The sequence below is a fragment of the Microtus pennsylvanicus genome, chromosome 9, assembly GCF_037038515.1.
Source record: "Microtus pennsylvanicus isolate mMicPen1 chromosome 9, mMicPen1.hap1, whole genome shotgun sequence".
NCBI lineage: Eukaryota > Metazoa > Chordata > Mammalia > Rodentia > Cricetidae > Microtus > Microtus pennsylvanicus.
In genome coordinates, this window is record NC_134587.1 from 41,412,993 (window position 1) to 41,424,334 (window position 11,342).

An 11,342-nucleotide genomic window follows, 5' to 3' on the forward strand; every position below is an offset into this window, starting at 1 on the left:
AGCCTGCTCACAGGGTCTCAGAGTAGCCTATCTGTAAAGGGTGAGCTGGCGTTCAACCCCACGGTGGCTGCTGCTTTCTCTGCAGCACGTCCAGAGTGCCCTGGCTGCTGGGGTAGGGAGCTCCTGGAATAGATCCCGCTCCCCTTTCCTCCCTGAGGCAGCAGGCCCAATTCCTTTATTTTGAAAAACAGTGAACAGTTTTCAGACTAGAGGTATCCAAAGGTTGGAATGGGTCCTGTACTCTGGCCTTTGGAAGCCCAATGTTCCCCCCAAGGTATCCAGACCCTGTGGGTGCAGTACCCTGTCCTTCCCATGCCAGCTGATCAGAACAGCATGATGTGATGATGTCCCTGTACAGAGCCACTTTGCCACCTCCAGCCCTATTCTCTGTTCTCAGCGTGGCTCTGCATGGGAAGTGTCCCTTGTAGGAGTGAGAAACTAAGCCCCAGTTCCCCCGACAGCCTTGTCCTTGGGCACAGCCTTTGCTCAGTCTGGGGCTGGGCTGCCTGCTCCCCCTGCAGGTCTCAGTTGAGGTATTACAGCACCGCAGGCTGCCTGAGCTGGGGCCTACCAGCCCATAGTTGGTGAACTGCCTGTCCGGAGGTGGAAATGTGTTCTGCATTCTGGCTGATGGCAGGGATGCTGCTGCTCCTGGTTGCAGGTGTGACTGTGGCCAGCACAAAGGCCTGGCCTGGGTGATGTGGTCCCTTAGAGCCAAGCCCCTGACTAGGGCCTGAAGGACATCCTGCGGGTTTGGAAGAAGGCCTCGATCTGCTCCAGCGAGCGGCCCTTGGTCTCAGGCACGCAGCAGCCTGTGAAGAGCAGGCTGAGCGCGCAGATGGCCGAGAAGAAGAAGAAAGGCACCTGGAGGCCGAAGTCATTCTGCAGTGGGGAGTTGGGGAGGGAGTCACTGAGCAGACCCAGCCCCCAGCCGGAATTTCGTGGACTCAGCCAGTACTGAGTCCTGTGGGGTGGCCTTCATCTGGCCACTGCTCTGCTCTGAAACCTCCCGGCCTTCCCTACTATCCCCAAACTGCCCCCAGCCATCCTTGGAAACTCTGCTGTCTTAGGTACCACACTCAAGCTCTAGGCTGCCTACAGGGCCTGGTGGGCAGAATGTGTGCCAACCTTCTTTTCAACTTCAGTCACTGAGGGAGGAGGGCAGGTTCTGGCTTGTGCTGACCCAGCTGGATTGCCTTGATAAGAGTCTGGAGCTGGCCAGCATTCAGGTGTTTTTAGGGCCTGCTGGCTGGCAGACCTGGGAGCTAGGTATATTTAGGAGGGACCTCACCATGCTATAGTCAGGTAGCAGGGTTACATTGGAGAAGCCCAGCATCCAATAGGTCAAGAGACAGTACAGCTGATCTGGGCTGGGAGGTAACTTGACTCCTACAAACACCCCCCCCCCCCCCCCGTGTGCTCCTGTTTCTTGTCATGGCCTTGGCTGTGCTATTACTTGGCCACTCTTAGCCTCTAAAGGGTCTGTGAAGGAAGACTGCTAATGGAGAAGCCTCGCTGGGAGTCCAGGGGGCAAACACTCACCACTGCCAGCAAGAAGTAGTTGGTGAGGACGAAAGCTGTAAGCCAGCTGACCAGCACACAGAGCCCTGAGGCAACACCACGGGCACGCAGGGGCAGAACCTCAGACATGAGGAGCCAGGTGATGGGCCCCCAGCCCATGGCATAGCCTGTCCAGAAGAGGGGAGCAGTTGGGCTCAAGCCCTGGGGACCCTCAAGCTGTCTTGCTTGTGTCTCTTGGGTTATAAGGAATAGGACTTCCCCAACTCCCCAACCCCTCAGGCAAACCAGGACAGTAACAGAACCCTGTGCCCCCACCCAAACAGCCCATCCCAGGGGTCCCCACTGCCAGGGTGTTCCTACCCATAATGAAGAGCATGGTGGCCAGTAGGGGTATCAGAGTGAGATAATTGAAGGACGTAGCTGGGGGCTGCTCTGTGGTCATGATCTCCAGTCCCAGAGTGCTGTTGGGGGTCAGAGGCCTTGGGCCAAAGTGGATGTACAGCCCCAGCGTCAGGTTGGCCACAAACATGACGGATGCTGCGGACACACGGGCACTTCAGGACCAAGATTCTCCAAAGCCTGAGGCCCTTCCCAAGCCCCACAGCACCTCTTTCTGGGCAGCAAGGCTGGCTTGTAAAAGAGGCAGTCCTCCCACCCCCAACACCCCCAACACGGAATGACAAGCTCAGGGTCTCTTGCCAGCCCTGAGCTAGGTGGCTGGACTCCCTTGCTCTTGGCGCTCTGGCAGATCTGTCTGGAGCAGCCACCATGTGCTAGGGAAGCTTGGGTATGGCCCGAAGACTACAGTCCACCCGGTGACTGCAGGAGCGAGAGGCAAACATCAGAGTGGGGACACTCACCTGACACATAGAGCAGGACTTTGCGGCCGGCCAGGTCCATGGTGACAGCCGCAATCAGCACAGACACGAGCCTCACAGCGCCCACGATGGCTGCATCCTGCTGGGAGGGCTGGGGGCAAGACACTGGGCTGAGAGGCCTGTTCTGTGCCCTGTACCGACCTAATTCATGTCAGGGCACTCAGGCCTAATCCAGGGTCACTGTCCGTTTTTGCCTTGAACCATCACAAGTACCAAGCCCTAGGTACTTTCTCTGCACCCAACCCTTTACTGGGGGGTGGGGGTTCCCCAGTACAGGCATATATACTATGCCTACTACTAGTCCTAGTGGGCACAGATCCTGGCTGGGCAGTGATGGTGGACCGGAGTCATCCTCCTCTTCAAACCTCATTGCAGGAAGAACGTGGGGGTGGAACTGGGCTCTCGGGGACCTCACAGGCCCCACCTGGGATCTGAGCCTGGGGCCATGGTCCCAAGAGTCCCCACATTCTATTAAATTGTTTCCCTTCGTTAACTGTATATTTTAAAACACTTAAGCTTCACTTGAGGAAACTGTAATTGAGGCAGGGTGTGAACCAGAAGTGTCCAGGTCTCCGTCACCTAACTCCCTGCTTGTATTCTCCTCAGCAGCCTCACGGGACTCTGGGCAGTGCTGGCCAGTGTGTGTGTGTGTGTGTGTGTGTGTGTGTTCTCACCAGCACCACTGACGTGCTGTCGAAGATGGTCTGCAGGTACACGAGGATGGGCGTGATGCCCGTCAGCTGCTGTAGAAAGCGCATCAGGACTGCGATGAGAATAGGCCGGTACACACGGGGGTCCCGGGCCTCCGACCATGACACTCGGCTACTCTGGAACACAAAGCTGCTGCTGAGGGGCTGTGCCAGGCTCTCCAGCCTTGGCCACCCTGTCTTGGCACCTGTGGGTCTAAGAGAGACCCAGCCACCCGAGGCTGCCTGGGCTCTGCACACTGGGAAGAATCAATCATTCCGAGGAGAGGCAGTCAAGGCTCAAAAAGGCCCAGTGAATGTCCAAGGCCACAGAGAGCCTTGCGTGCTGGGCTCGGATCAGTCAACCCCACCCATGCTGCACCTGTCTCCGCACATTGTCCTGGATCTGCTCAAACTCCCAATGGACCTCCGAGTCAGCTCGCAGCCAGGTCAGCGCCTGCAGTGCCTCCTCATCCCGGCCCTTTGAGAGCAGGAAGCGAGGCGAGTTGGGCATGAAGCTAAGCAGCAAGATCATGACGAGGACAGGCCCCTCCCCGGCCACAGCAAGCCACCTCCAGGGCAGCAAAAGACCTGGTGAGAGAGGCTTTAGTGAGGGGCTGGGTCCTCTGAGTAACCTCACTGCTCTCCTGGCCAAGCCTCCCGATTGCCCACGTCTCTGTAGTAGAGGCAATGAGGGGCTGCAGGGATTGCCTGGACCCTGGTACTAGAGTGAGCTTCTTACAGTATAATGAGAGAGGGTAGGGAGGCTGGGCATGGGACTCTCACCCCCATCACCCAGGCAGGCAAGCTCCTGTATGGGCATCCCTCATGACTGACAGGATACTAGACAACCTTAGTGCTGTGGGAAGGTGATTTGAGACTCCTGCTGTAAAACAGGCCTCACTGCTCAGAGATGTGGTACCCATGGGGGCTAGGAAGCCAGATGTCCTGCCTATCAGTGCTGGGTTCTTTCAGGGAGAGTTCTACGCCCCCCCCCCCCATCTCCAGAACCTGCATGCTGGATTACAGGATGATACTTGCCAAGGGCATAGAGAGACAGGGATCCAAATACGGACATGAGCTGCGGTGTGGCCCCAAGAGCTCCACGAACACCAGGGGGTGCAATCTCAGACACGTATACCTGCAAGACACATGCCTCCACTTGGGGCTTTAGTGGGAATGCATGTTTCTGGGCCCACTGGGGTGAGAGAGGGAGGCCTTGGAGCCTGGAGAAACTGGCAGGGGATTTGTTCTGACCATAGCTCTGACCTTCCCTTTCCCTAGCAAGAAAATAGGCAGAAACATTCAGCTCTGATGGGCATGGGGTGGAGGTGGGGAGGCAGACACAGACGGACTATGACGCTGGGACCCAACCAAGCCCAGGGTATTCAGGCCAGGTGCCTGTGTTTCTCTTAGTGACCCCCTTTCCCTCTGTTTGGCCAGAGGACAGGTGTCTGTAGGGAGTACTGCATGAGGTAAGCAGTTGGGGCTGGGGGGGGGGCGGGGGCAGGAACTTCCCTTCACATCCCTTGCTCAACGCAGATTTTCTTCAGTTGAGCAATGCATAGAACTGAGGTCAAAACACAGGATAGGAAGCTTTCGGTGACAGTGATGTCAGCTTTTTTGGTGGAGGGAGGTGAGGTTCCTCGGGCAATGTAGGAGACCCCACACATTCTACTGAGCAAAGGCTCAGAGGCAGGGGTGGCCCAGAACAGCCCTGAAGCAGCGGAGACATCTGGCCTTACCGGGATGCAGGCAGCAGTGAGTCCCCCGGCAAAGCCTGTCAGCGTTCTCCCCAGCAGGAGCATCCAGAGGCCACGGGCACCAGCCATGAGTGCATAGCCAATGACTGAGGGGACAGCCGAGAACATGATGCTGAGCTTCCGGCCCAGGAGGTCATTGAGTACCATAGCACTGAGGCCCCCAGCTGCGGCACCCAAGGTGAACACGGACTGCAGGGGTGCGAGAAGATACAATGGTCTTAAGCGTTCTCACCCCCAGCGGAGCCTAGAGATAGTTCCCCCAGGGCTGACCCAGAAGGCAGGCATTCATCCTGTTGGAGTAGTTGTGGAGGGTGCCACAACTACTGTTCTGCTCTAGGGTGCAGGGGGGCCACCTGTCCACAATGGCTCAGCTCAGGAGTGTCCACGCAGGCCTCAAAAGTGGTCATCTGCCTCCGCCTCCCAAGTCCTGAGATTAACGGCGTCCTCTATAGCTCCCACTCTACCCAAGAGAACTGTGACTTAAGATTAGGGGGTCATTGGATTTGCCTGGACTCTGTTACTCATGAGCAGTGGGACCAGGGCACACAGCTTGGCTTGTCTAAGCCTCAGTTTCTCAGCTGCGTAATGGGGAGAGCACAGGTTGACCCCAGGAGTAAAACTGTTTCACCAAATATCTGAGCTGTGTGTTCCCTGCACGTGCCCACCCCATTTGAAATGCTCAAGAAACCCTAAATCTTTCCAGCTTGGTTGTCAAGTTGCAGTTCTAACACAGGGTCTACTGACATCTAATGCTACAGTCTTGGGCCCCTTGGGCTTTTCTCTATTTGGCCATACTATGTCTTTCTCCAGATGACACCTCTCATCCCTCTGGCACCTGGTGTTCCTGCCTCCAGACACCCATGAAGATGTCAGCTCTGCTGTGGCAGCCTGGCTGTGGGTATGCTATTGGGAAATCTTCCCATCAGCCCCTCCCCGCACCTCTGTAGGATGTCACTTCCTCACGGGTCTTGCCATCACCACTAGCAGACAGGAGTGTGTGAGGGAGGCTTTAGGGGAGGTGCCAAGGCTGAGGGATTTTAGTTCTCTGTGGTAAACAGACTGAGTGGGTCCATGCTCCCCTACTACCCCGCCTGGCTTAGAGAACAGGTCTCACCCCAAACCAGGATGCCTGCTTTTTGTCCAGGTGTAGTTCTGGGTCAGAAGAGAGCTTCAGCGCAGGAATGACTGGGGACGTGTAGACCAGGGCATACCCAAAGCTGAAATTGCCCAGCACAGCAGCAAAAGTGGCCAGGAACACCCTTCTGTTTTGCAAGACCCTGGTGGGGGATGGGGGTGGAACCAAAGGACCAGGGTCAAGTCCTCTAACTGGATCCTGGGTTCCCAGACTGCTGCCTTCCCTGAGCCTCGTGGTCATCCAGCTCGGCTGACAGCAGGGAGAAGCCTGGGTCCAGGGCCAGTCAAGTTGGTACCTCCCTGAGGCCTGAGCAACGGCTCTAGGAAATTCCCAGGGTGCCAGCTGGGGATGGGGCCCCTTTTTCTCCAGAAAAGGGGTCATGGGTTCCCTTTCCTGCTGTGCTGCCCAAAACTTGCTCTGTAATCTCAGGCAAGACCCTCATTCTCTCCCTATCTGTGACAGATGGGTCCCCACCCATTATTTTTTGAGAAGGCCACTTCTCTATGGGAGATCAGCTCTTTAAATAGGACTTGCGAGCATGCGGTTAGAAAGAGCCAGATGACTCTTGGTAGCCACTCACCAGAAGTCAGTGGCAGCCCAAGATGTGTGCCGACAGCCTACTGGAGATAAGGCCATTCCAACCTCCCACCCCCCACGCCCTGCGACTCTCACCCGGCCCGCGTCCTTTCTCTCGGCGACGCGGGCGTCTCGGGGAAGGTGTCATAGTCCAGACCCTCGGATCCTAGCAGGGGCTCCTGCATGGTCAGTGCCGACGCTGGAGTACACGCAAGCTGGACTGAGCAGCGGAGCTAAAGCATCCGCCCGAGCCCCCAGCGCGCGTCAGGCAAAGCTCCGCCCTGCGGCTACGATTGGCTGCAGGGCGGCCCTGCAGGGCCGTGCTGTCCAATGGGACGGTCGCTTGTCTCGGATGCAGGATGCGGTCGGGCTCTGGGGCGCGTCCATCCGCGTGCGCTTTGAGGCCCTGGGTTCTGCCGGGGAAACCCGCTCCAAGGGCAAGGCGTAGGGCGGGCGAACACTAGCGAACACCTGTTAGGGTGGCCTGGGACCAGCGACCGAGGTCTCTGAGCCCCACTCCGCCAGGCTTTTGTCAAGGGCGTGGACCGCACAAACAAGCCCACTGAGGTGAAGCTCGCCAAGGTCACATGACAGATTTTTGTCTCACCCAGCCTTACTCTGTGCCCTCTCCTGTCATATAGATGTCATTTCTATATCTGTCACCCCACTGCTTCCGTCTTGACCCTAATTAAATCTGAACAGATTTGGGTGGGTGCAATGCGGGGAGGATGCCTGAGCAGAGACATTTTGGGGAAACTCCAGCTGGGGTGTCTCACCCCATAGCTGGGGCAGAACCCGGGGCCTCTCTGCTAAGCCAGCAATCTGAGCTACAGTCCTAGCCTCTGGGATTTCCTGACTGTCGAAATAGCCTGGTATTGTTCAAAATCATTCCAGTAATGGCATAAAAATAATGAAATGAAGAAAAATCGAAACAGAAACTTCTCTGGATGCCTATTCTAGGGTGTGGAAAAAAGCCTCTGTCATGATGCCCTCTTCTCCCTTGGGTCTTTTCAGGCATGGGCGTGGACTCACTTCCCCTCCACATTCATAAGCTGGCCCTTTATGATCAGGCTATTAAAACAGTAAAGGGCATGGTAGATATCTTAGTTCCCCTTTACTACAGTGGAAACAGTAGGACAGAGGACAAGAAGCCAGGAAACCACCCATCTCCCACAGCCCACCGCGGCTAGACCTCTTCTTTCCTTCCTGTATCTTCCTTTCGTGTCTGTTACCTAAGAGGGAAGCGTGACTTCTCAGTGGCATTCCACTTCATACCAGTCTCAGAATACACATGTTTGTTTGTTTGGATTTTATTTTAGGGGTTGGAGAGATGGCTCAGCGGTTGAGAGCCCTGGCTGCTCTTTTTAAAATTTTGTTTAACTTTATTTTATGTGCATTGGGGTGAAGGTGTCACATCCCTTGGAACTGAATTTACAGACAGTTGTGGGTGCTGGGAATTGAACCCTGACCCTCTGGAAGAACAGCCAGTGCTCTTAATCACTGAGCCATCTCTCCAGCCCCTGCACTGACTGTTCTTGCAGAGGATTCAAGTTTGACCCTCAACACCACATGCTGGTGCACAGCCCCCTTCTGTACCTCCATTTGCAGGGTCATCAATACCCTCTTCTGACTTCAGCTCATGGGTGATGCAGGCATACATGGAGAAAAAACACTCACACACATAAAAAATTTAAGGTACGTAGATTTATCTTTATTGCATGATTATCTGTTTGTGAGAATGTGCTCCTGAGGCTAGAAGTGTTAGGCTTCTAGGAGCAGGAACTATAGGCAGGCATGAGTCACCTAACAGTGATGGGAACCAAACTTGGATCCCATGGAAAAGCAGCCTAGTCATTTAACCACTGGGCCATCTCTTCAGCTCCCCTCCACCCTTTCTCCCCCTGTTCTGAGACAGGGTCTTCTGCATTTCAGGCTGGCATCAAACTTGCTAGTTAGCTAACCACTTCAATTTTATCCTCCTGCCTCCACCTTCAATTGGTACTGCAGGCCCGGCATCATTCTGTGAAAGGGATTGGACTCAGGCAAGCACTACACCAACCAAGCTACATTCCAGCTCCTATCTTTCTTGGAGACATCTTTCACCAAGACACTTCAAAACCCCTGCCTCAGATCACTAAGTACCTGGGATCAGCAAGCTTGGTGATCTTTGAGGATATCTCTCACATCATCAGTTTTGGATCCCACTTCCTGTATCCTGGCAATGCAGTTTTTAAAGGAAGTATCATAGTTGCTCCTTAAAATATTTGAGACAAGATCTTTCTAGCTATGGCTGGCCTAGAATTCATTATATAGACTAGTCTGGGGTTGAACACAGAAATACTCCTGCCTCTGCCTCCTGAATGCTGAGATTAAAGGTGTGTGCCACCAACCTAGTTCAGTTGTCTCTTTTTGAGATTGAAAATATTTAGTGGTCTGCCAGGGAATTTTTTAAGAACCTTCTTTAAATTTTTTTTAAACTAGATTCTCTCTCTCTCTCTCTCTCTCTCTCTCTCTCTCTCTCTGTGTGTGTGTGTGTGTGTGTGTGTGTGTGTGTGTGTGTGCGTGTGCACATGTGCCATAGAAATTGAAGAGGTCAAAGAACTTGGGGGTCGTTGGTTCTCTCCTTCCACCATGTTGGTTCCCAGGGTTGAACTCAGGTTCAGGTTGTCTGGTTTAGGAGAAATTGTCTTTCTCCGCCGAGCCATCTCACCAGTCCAGGGCAAAGCAGGCTGCTATATTCTACTGGGGCAAGGCAAGTTCTCTTAAAATTTTTCTTTCCCATGCTTCTTTGTGGTCAGTGGCTGTGTAGTGTGATGTGGGTGGGTAAAGTAGTTAACTTCTTGTCCCCTCTTCCTGGTCCCTTGGGATGCCTTCTTCTTCCCCCATCCACCATTCTCATGACTTAGAATGACCCTGGCTCAAATTTAGGGAAGGGAGGGGAGCAAACAGAGTGGCTGGAGCCTGCCCCAATTTGGCGTAAACTCAGACCCTCACACTTTCTAGCAAGTGCCTCTACCCACTGAGTTATCTCACTGGCCCCTGTTGCTTTTTGAGCACATTTCCCATGCAAGACAGCTGAGACTTTAAGCCATAGTTAAGTGTTTTTTTTTTCTGCTTGGGTTTTTTGTTTTGTTTTGTTTTTGCTTTGAGACAGGGTTTCTCCGTGTAGCACTGACTATCCTGGAACTCACTCTATAGAGCAAGCTGGCCTCGAACTCAGAGATCCACCTCACTCTGTTTCCCCAACTGCTAGGATTAAAGGCGTGCACCACCACTGTCCTGCAGTGGTTAAGTGTTTTTTGGCGCTTTATTCATGAGAACTTGACTGCCTCACCTACATGAAGAAGGTCATCTCTGCCCACTTTTTTCTCAGTTCCTTCATGTATTCCCAAAACAAGAGTGAAGTCACAAACAGGACACACTTCCCCCTTCTTTGCCTGTTCTTCAGGGGGCTCCTGGCCCCATTGGTAGTTTGTGGAACCAAGGATCGCGAGCCAAGGCAAAGCCAATGTAGGTGCTGGTGATGTTTTGTTCCCACTAGCTGTGATCAGAACTCCTTCTCCATCGTGGCAGGGTGTGGACTCCTTTCTTTTCCTCGAGGCTGCTTTCTGCTTACCACTTCCCTCCACCTTTGCGTCTCCGCTGGCTCTGGGATCTCCCTTATTTTCCCATTTTCAGGAGGACTCACCTCCAGTTACTTCCTCTTGTACCCAGTGTCCTTCTGGTTCCTGCTATGCCCATAGTAACCCAACTCAAGTACTTTCCCAAAAGAGGTGTGGCTGTACCCCATGATATTTTTTGGCTGTTCCTACTGCCATGGAACAAGGTCAATAAGTTTCCTTTTTTCCCCTTCAGTATGTATTCCAGGCTAGCTGATCCATGGGTTGTGTGTGTGTGTATGGTTTGAATTTTATATATAATTAACAATATAATATTTAATATAATATATTTAAATAATGTAAAGGTGAAGCTAGGGTGCCCAAACACATAAAGCAAATAAACAAATCTATTTGTTTCTAGTATCCAGGTCTAGAGAAGGAACAGAGGAGACAAGAGGAAAAAGATGGAGTGAGAGCAGGCAGCTTGAGATGGCCACTGGCTCCTCCTGAGGAAATGAGGAGACACACAGGTTACCGAAAGGGACATTGCCTGATGTAGGGTACCTTCCTAAGGCACCTTGCCCCCCCCCCCCCCCCCGAATCAAAGGCATCTTAGACAGAGCTCAAGCATCACCTCTGCCCTGGCCACCAGTTTGCCTCTCATGAAGTTGTTCTCTTTTTGACAGTCTGCTGTAGCTCAGGCTGGGCTCAAAGTCACTGCTACATTGCCAAGGTCAAGCACGGACAACCATCACTCCTGCCTACCTGTGCTGGCTAGGTTTATGTCAGCTTGTCACATGGGAGAGTCATCAGAGAAGGGGGGGGGACCTCAACTGAGAAAATGCCTCCAGAAGATTGGGCTGTAGACAAGCTTGTAGGGAATTTTCTTAATTAGTGGTTGGCAGCGGGTGTTACCATCCCTGGGCTGATGCTTCTGGGTTCTATACAAAGTCGGGTTGAGTGAGCCAGGAAGCAGCACCCCTCCATGGCCTCTGCATCAGCTCCTGTCTCCAGGTTCCTGACCTGTTTGAGTTCCTGTCCTGACTTCCTTCAGTGATGAACAGTGACTTGAAAGTATAAGCCAAATAAACCCTTTGCTCCCCAGGTTTCTTTTGGTAACAGGGCTTCCTCACAGCTATAGTCACCCTGACTAGGACACTCCCCCTCCTAAGTGCTCTGGGATT

At 53.5% G+C, this 11,342-nt stretch overlaps 1 protein-coding gene across 4 annotated transcripts; it reads right to left on the reverse strand.

The window, feature by feature from the left end:
• Positions 1-144: 144 nt before the first annotated feature.
• On the reverse strand, positions 145-6,835 carry Slc2a6 (solute carrier family 2 member 6). Of its 4 annotated transcripts, none has more exons than XR_012911807.1 (10): positions 6,656-6,835; positions 5,963-6,125; positions 4,831-5,037; positions 4,127-4,226; positions 3,468-3,676; positions 3,074-3,221; positions 2,382-2,490; positions 1,882-2,058; positions 1,543-1,688; positions 145-882 (listed from the first exon to the last, which is right to left on the reverse strand). XR_012911807.1 is itself a non-coding variant. In XM_075985541.1 (10 exons), exons 1-10 carry the CDS (start codon positions 6,742-6,744, stop codon positions 727-729), a joined length of 1,425 nt encoding a protein of 474 aa, XP_075841656.1. In that variant the 5' UTR covers positions 6,745-6,834; the 3' UTR covers positions 145-726. The 4 variants fall into 4 exon arrangements, 3 of the variants coding, with proteins under 3 accessions (XP_075841656.1, XP_075841655.1, XP_075841657.1); XM_075985541.1 differs by having other exon boundaries at positions 3,074-3,142; positions 6,656-6,834; XM_075985540.1 differs by having other exon boundaries at positions 3,074-3,226; positions 6,656-6,834.
• Between the last annotated feature and the right edge of the window lie 4,507 nt (positions 6,836-11,342).